The sequence below is a fragment of the Triticum aestivum genome, chromosome 3A (genome assembly GCF_018294505.1).
Source record: "Triticum aestivum cultivar Chinese Spring chromosome 3A, IWGSC CS RefSeq v2.1, whole genome shotgun sequence".
NCBI classification, from domain to species: domain Eukaryota; kingdom Viridiplantae; phylum Streptophyta; class Magnoliopsida; order Poales; family Poaceae; genus Triticum; species Triticum aestivum.
This window is the reverse complement of record NC_057800.1, coordinates 100,581,286-100,588,790: the sequence shown is the minus strand read 5'-3', so window position 1 is coordinate 100,588,790 and position 7,505 is coordinate 100,581,286. Positions and strand designations below refer to the sequence as shown.

The window sequence follows — 7,505 nt, the reverse complement described above, 5'->3', positions numbered from 1 at the left end:
TGGACTTTACACAAGATGGCTACAGATAAACTGAAAACAAGCGCTGATAGTAGTAACATTGTAAAATCAAAATATGTTTCACAAATTCACCTACTCCATAAAACTCCAAACACAAACTCTCTGATCCAATAACATGTAAGTAGATCCTGAGTTTGCTACATGTTATAATGTAAGCAGCAGATAAATGCCAATCTGTTGTTATGTCATATATTGTAAATTGTAATGCATATACTGAAGTAACCGGAAACAGCGGAAGCAACAGGCCATGAATTTAAGTACAACTGTAAAAGGTTCAGTAGCTTCCTTCCATGTTATTTTGAATTGTTTCTCAGGGGCAAAAAAGTTGATTCACCACTGAATATTACATACATCGTTAAGGGCAAGAAAGCTGCTTCTTTGAGTGTAAATAAGCAAACAAGCAACTGTTCAACTTTTCTGAATTTACATAGAACTGAACAAACTGACTTTATTATCTATCCTCCACAAACTGACACTGTAATGATCACCAACCTTAATGATGATGGGTATGCCCCCAACATGAATTTTCTGCGCCATTAACAGAATACAGGGGTAACCGAGGATCTATGCTGTGACAATACACTGTACACCAAAGAAGTTTGGCTCCTGCTTCATGTGCTACATCTCTGATTCAAATCCAATGTTCCAAAACCCTTCAGGTGTCAATGGAGGGGCATACCTGTATCTGTGTCTAGACACACCATCATGATGCTCGCACCTCATACTTGTAGCACCATCACCATTTACACGGCCATCAGGAAGCACAGCGTCATAGAACTTCTTGCACTGCTTGCATTCAACACCTTTCAGATTCGCCCGATCAGCTTTCTTTCTTACAGGTTCTGTATATTTGAAATCTTTATTCGGTGGATGGATTGAAATTGAGCTTCGCTGCTTCGGAACTGGTATGTTGTTGAGGCCCTGAGCGACAATATTGATGTCTTGAGTCTCATCATCTGAGTTATTGAAGTCCATATCTTGGGGAGGAGGGGCAGCAAGAGCTAGTGCTTCTTCTCTAGTTGTAGGGTTCCTGATCGTATTTTTTACAGCCTCCAGAGGAGTATCAAGAAAATCATCATGTGGATCAACAACACCTGGTTCCTTACGCACACGAGTTTCCCTCCAGTGTAGACTTGGGCGGGTGAAACTAGATGATGCCTCTGTCTTTGAAGTGCTAGCACCACTCTTGTGCGGAGGGTTAGTTGCATGAGGTGGTAAACAAAGGCGCGAGTTACTTAACACGCTCCTGGCAGAGGTAGCATTTTGGGCCTTCGCACGTGAACTAGGAGAATTCTTTTGGTCTTCAGTCTTAGAAACTACCTGAATGCTCTCATTTTTCGTGTCCTGGAAATCTGAAAATCAAACAACTGAGATGTTAATAAAGATACCGAATCAGTAAACTCCTAAATATTTAAGACATATGCATGTCAGGTGATAGGATTGACAGAAAAGAGATACTAGAAAACTGACATTTATCAGGATATAATGCACCATTGATCATATTTGCACAAAAAGTACAGATCCTTGTATAAGATTCTTAAATTAGAGCGGCAATTTGGAAACAAAAGTGTGATACTGGATAAGAAAACTCAAGTAGCTCTAGGAGTCTGGAAATCAAACAAGTGAGTTGTAAACATAGATATCCAATCAGTAACTCCTATACATATTTTAAGACACGTCAATGTTATGTGGTAGGATTGACAGAAAAGAGATACTGGCAAATTGACATTCATCAGAATATAATGCATCATTGATCATGTTTGCACAAAAGATATGGATCCTTATATTGTTCTTAAAGTCTAGCAGTAATACAGGAACAATACTGTGTTAGGAAAACTTAAGTAGCTCTAAGAATTTGAGAAGTTATGGGGCAGTACCTTTTAGCTTTCTCTTACTTGGAGGACTTCCAGAGGCCTTCCGGTTCACAGGGGACTTGGAGCCTTCATTCAGGTCAATCCTGGAGCCTTCATTCTGGTCAATCTTGGAGCCTTCATTCTGGTCAATCTTGGAGCCTTCATTCTGGTCAATCTTGGAGCCTTCCATCTCCGCAATCTTTCCAAGAAGATAGTTGTGCTCAGACTTGAGATGCTTGTATTGTGTCGTCGCGTGATTGAATTTATTCTGCTCAAGAAGAAGATCCTTATCCTTCAACTCCAGCTGCTGTCTCAGCCGCTGATGGGCCTCCCTCTCCCTTGAAATCTCAGCAGACTTCTCCCCAATCTCTCTTTCGAGCCGACGAATCACCTCGTCTTTCTCCATTTCCTCCTCCAATCTCCCCCTCTCCCTAGATATCTCAGCAGCCTTCTCCTCAATCTCCCTTTCGAGACAGCGGATCACCTCGTCTTTCTTCATTTCCTCCTCCAATCTCCCCCTCACCCTTGATATCTCAGAATCCTTCTCCCCAATCTCCCTTTGGAGCCGACGAATCACCTCGTCCTTCTTCATTTCCTCCTCCAATCTCCCCCTCACCCTTGACATCTCAGCATCCTTCTCCCCGATCTCCCTTTCGAGCCGGCAGATCACCTCATCTTTCTTCATTTCCTCCTCCAATCTCCCCAGAAGATGCTTCTTCTCGGCATCGTGCTCCGCAGCCAACCGGTCGGCGTTCACGAGCATCCCTCGCATCTCCTCGAGAGAGCTCTCCAGCTGCAGCAGCCTATCCTCCGCGCGCCGCTTCCCGCGGTTGAGCTCCTCTAGCTGGCTCAGCAGGCCGGCCTCCCTCTGCCGCCACTCATCCTCGGCCTCCCTCGTGGCGGTGGAATCGGCCAGCCGCGCGTGGAGGAGCTTGGACTTGGCCTGGAAGTGCGGGAAGATCTGGCTGCAGAAGATGAACTCCATCTGGGAGACCCGGTCCTTCACCTCCTGGATGGTGGCCACCAGGATGGTGCTCATCCCGGTGATGTACTTGAAATCGTCCGCCGCCGCGTCGGCGCCGCAGTCGGCGGCCGAGAAGCCCACCGCCTTGCCCTCCATTTCGGCGACCAGGGGCGGATCTAGATGGTGCGCCGGGTGGGCGCCCGAATTCGTGGAAACTAGGAGTGCGGCGGAGGGCCAAGGCGACGGAGGGGGGCGCCGCCGTAAAGAAGGGCGGCGGGGAGAGCGGACTGGGGTTAGGGTTGGTGGCGTGGTGGGGAGGGGAGGGGAGGGGAGGGGATGGATTTGGGGGATCTCGAAATTTTAGAGCGCGCTTTTTCAAAACTATTGTTTCCGGCGCTTTGCCTCGAATTTTGGAAAGTGACCGGAGATGTATTTTGGTTTATGGCACTTTGGTGGTCTTTTTTTCTGGTAGTACAGTATAGAGGTGGGCGTGGGCTATTTGGAGAGGGCCAACGCAAATTATTGGAGAAATTTATTTTGATTGACACAATGTTTACCAAATTTAATAATTCTAAGCATTCATGATTTAGCTTGAGTTTATCGATGTGAAGCATACAATTACGCATTTCTACAACTATGGTTTTGCACAATTTATTAGTTATGCAACTTCAATTTTTCTTTTATGTTGTACCACTTGATCGGCGTAGGAATAACTATTATGTCAAGCGACTAAAAGCGCCCGCGTAAGCCTGCTGTTAAAAAGTCAACAAAAATAACTAAAAATTGTCATCTTGTATTTGTTTGCCAAAGCTCACACAATCAGATGGCCAGCGCACTGCAACTTACACTCTCATATAAGACGCCCCTTCACTACAGTCCATCTACAAAACTTGCGCGCCTACGCACCACATCAATGGTAAATATGCTCCGTCCAATACCAAAATCAAGTGACCAGGACCACACCACATGGAATCGATGCTTGCGAGAAGAAGGCGCCTTTGGTAGATGGTCCACAACGCTGGCCTCCGGCCCGGCACCGAGGAACGCCTCCGGATGGTCCTGGAGGCTGCCAAGATAATAGGAATCGTGGACGCTAGCTTCGTCTTTTACTTCAACGATGTCGTCATTAGCTTCCTCAAGAGGTTCAACATCCTCGTGAAGCTCGTGGACAACATCACCATACAGCTCAAGCGCGCACGTCTAGGTTCCACGTTGCTCGTCGGCCTCCATAGTGATAACCTCTTCCACACATTGGTGTCTTGCGACTATCCGCCACACACCAGAGAATGTCCACTCGAGGTCACTCTCGTCGCGTAGCGCCTCGCCCTGCAAGACAACATCAACTTAATCATCCATGTCTACGAGAAAGTCATCCACGAGGACCACTATGAGCCATAGGACGATGCTAGGACGTTGGCCTTCTTTGACTACAGGGCAATATGTTCGCATATGCATATTTAGTCCTACCCTTGTAAGCACCGCTGAATCAGATCGTCATCGATATAATCCTTAATACATCGCATTCTCATTTTTGTCGATAAACACTAGTCAAACATGCTCATTTACCCCACAAAAAAACATGCTCATTTCACTTGATAAACGTTGGTTGTCGTGGTTATAATAATCCTGTTGAAAGTTGAGTTGGAGATCTGGAAAGTTGTGAATTGACTTAGTGAAAGGGGACAAGAATTCAAGTTGATGTGAAACAAACAAATGGCAACATCAAAAAATATCAAAACCATTTCACAAAACACCCATAACTTCTATAAATATTACAAAGAGGTCCTTAAGGGAAGTTTTTTATTTGGGCTGTTACACAAACCACCTGAATATGAAACACTCCACCCCCTCGATTTGTGATATCCCCTTTGAATTTGCCATCCATAAATCAAATAACCACCACCCCCACTCCATGAATTTGCCATCCCAGTTACGAAAACATGGTAAAAATATCACACATGTGGCAAAATCCACCCATCCCAGGCCATGTGTGGAAAACGTCTAGCATAGGCAAAAATCACATTGAAAAGTCCACAAAAATCACATTGAACTTCACCATGAGTGTGCATTACCCCGCAGCCACGGCACAACGAAGATGCGCCAATAGATTTTGGTAACTTTGGCCCCCAATCGACATGCGCAAACGTCCATCCGGTTTTCAACCTCGTTTCACCGCGTTGCCGCCTCACCCGGACCACACAATCAAAGCAACACAAAAAAATGCAACCGCGATCACTCCACCCCCACTGCGAGACCACCGATTTGGACCACGACAAGCCTTGGAGGCTACTTCGCTACAACGATGCTGGCCAAAATCAAAACACATGCCCTCGTTTATGTAAATCCCTAGTTGCGACGTCACCTCACCGTGAAATTGATGAGAAATGACTGGTCGTTGTAGCACACTGGGCAATCACAACCCCCCTCATCCCTAGCCTCACGAGCAATCATGAAACACGTTGCCCGTGTACATCAAAGAATGGAGGAATGGCACGACCGAGAATGATGACTCTGGCACCGACAATCGACGACGCGTGAATCACTAGCAAGATGGTGAACAGGCGCACGAGATGCCAGAGCAGGCATAGGGCGAGATGGGAAGATGCGAGTGGGCTAGGTGGGCGACGAGGGGAGGCTGGTGGTTAACGAGGCAGTTCGTGCGGCTGCCACCACGAGCATACAGTTGCAGCCACTGATGTAGCGACACACCCATGAGCCAAGATGGGTGAGCCTCATCCAACGGCTCATGGAGCATTCGCGCTGTTGGGTTTCGCCGTGCAAAAACTTAAGCCAAAGGCACATGAGTGACTTATTTTCTTCATTTATATTTTTTTTCCTTTTTCTTAGCGTTACATCAAAAGATAGTCGTGTGCATGTATATATACACACAAAACAATCCTAACAGGACACTAGCCTACTCAAACGCCAATTCCGGTATGAGAGCGGCAACAACGGATAAAGATTACTTCATAGCATGTCGTTGTCTAAAGATTATTTTTGCATTGGATCTACTTTCATCGACAAGGTCAGGGCGACTCCAAGATGAGAGTGGTGCCCAGACGATTCATTCTGATGGCGTTAGTGGTCGTTCGGTGGTCCAAAGACTTTGATGTATTGTTTATCATGTTTGTGATGCTTTGTATTTTTGGAGAACCTTTATAATGGATCTAGATCCTTTTCGGAAAAATGGAAATTACTGTTAGTACATAGCGGAGTAGCGTGTCGGGCGCGATTTACCATTTCGACAGAATGTTGTAGCACATCGGTCTACATGCGACCTGCCCCACCGCATCGCGGGGTTGTTCGTCGCCACCGTCGTGAAGCTTCCACCGCGTCACAGGGTTCTACATCATTGTCGTCGAGGACGACGACACTTGTAGTGGTACATCCAGGCTTTTCCGACCATCTTGATTGCTCTGCTCCCAAGTTTGCCCCCTACTCTGACCCCTGGCTGCATTTTCTAGCGGTGACTGTATGCGTGCGTGTGTAGGTGAGAAGGCTCTCATGAAGGCGGCTTTCAGCGGACTCATCAACCAGGAGGAAGAACTCATAGTTCTTTGCACGAGTGATTCTGATCGTGAGCAAGATCGAGAACGCGAGCTTCAAATGGACAATCTAGAGGAGCAAGAAGTCGCGGTTCTTCCCCTTCATGGTTCTGTCGGGCAGAAAGATGAACAAAGCAAGTTTCAAATGGAGGGGCCAGAGGAGGAGCAAGAAGGCATCATTCATCCCATGAATGATTCAGCCTACCAAAAAGATTAAAAACGTGAGCTTCAAATGAACAAAGCAAAGGAGCAAGAAGTCATGGTTCTTCCCATTGGTGATTCTAATTGCAAGCAAGATCAAGAATGTGATCTTCAAATGGCCAAACCATAGGAGAAAGAAGGCGTAGTTCATCCCACGGGTGATTCTATCTGCCAAAAAGATGAATAACACGAGCTTCAAATGAACAAAGCACACGAGACAAAGCCTGTTCCTCTTCCAATTAGTGATTCTGATCGCAAGCAAGATCAACCACGCAAGGTCCAAATTGACAAAACGTGCGTGGTTGTGCTTCCCTCGGCTACCTCTATTTGCCAGCAAGATCAAGCATGCAAGATTTTCTTTTAACTATGTACCTAAAAAAATCCTTCGGGGATCTGCCTTGGGCTGAGGGGGGCACATGCCCCTCAACTATGCACATAGTGTTGGGGAACGTAGTATTTCAAAAAAAAATCCTATGCACACGCAAAATCCATCTAGGTGATGCATAGCAACGAGCGGTAAGAGTGTGTCTACGTACCCTCGTAGACCGAAAGCGGAAGTGTTTAGTAACACGGTTGATGTAGTCGAACGTCTTCGCAATCCAACCGATCCAAGTACCGAACACACGGCACCTCCGCGATCTGCACACGTTCAGCTTGGTGACGTCCCTCGTACTCTTGATCCAGCTAAGGCCGTGTCACACCCTGATTTTCATGCCACTACACTTAAGCTAACAATCATGATAGAATGTGGTTTGACAAAAACTTTTGAGTGTTTTGGACCTTGCCTTAATTGGATTTTGTTTGTTGTTTGCAAGTGCTCTAAAAATCAAATAAATCCTCCAACTCTTATACTCCTTCTCCTTGATCCAAAACCTTGCCCAATGATCATGCCATGTGTGTAGGACATAAAAACAATTTCTTGCA

General features: G+C 46.1%; 1 protein-coding gene across 1 annotated transcript; it reads right to left on the bottom strand.

Annotated features, from left to right (window-relative positions):
• Nucleotides 1–270: 270 nt before the first annotated feature.
• LOC123060500 (protein gamma response 1) lies at nucleotides 271–3,162 on the bottom strand. Its single transcript, XM_044483249.1, has 2 exons — nucleotides 1,896–3,162; nucleotides 271–1,370 (listed from the first exon to the last, which is right to left on the bottom strand). The coding sequence occupies exons 1-2, from the start codon at nucleotides 2,989–2,991 to the stop codon at nucleotides 637–639; spliced, it is 1,830 nt and encodes a 609-aa protein (XP_044339184.1). The 5' UTR covers nucleotides 2,992–3,162; the 3' UTR covers nucleotides 271–636.
• Between the last annotated feature and the right edge of the window lie 4,343 nt (nucleotides 3,163–7,505).

Bases quoted from the DNA above. Each gene is read 5' to 3' on its own strand.
- LOC123060500 (XM_044483249.1), bottom strand. From the start codon at position 2,991: ATGGAGGGCAAGGCGGTGGGCTTCTCGGCCGCCGACTGCGGCGCCGAC. The intron at 1,371-1,895 runs GTACTGCCCCAT...TTTGATTTTCAG, and splicing joins AAGTAAGAGAAAGCTAAAAG to ATTTCCAGGACACGAAAAAT.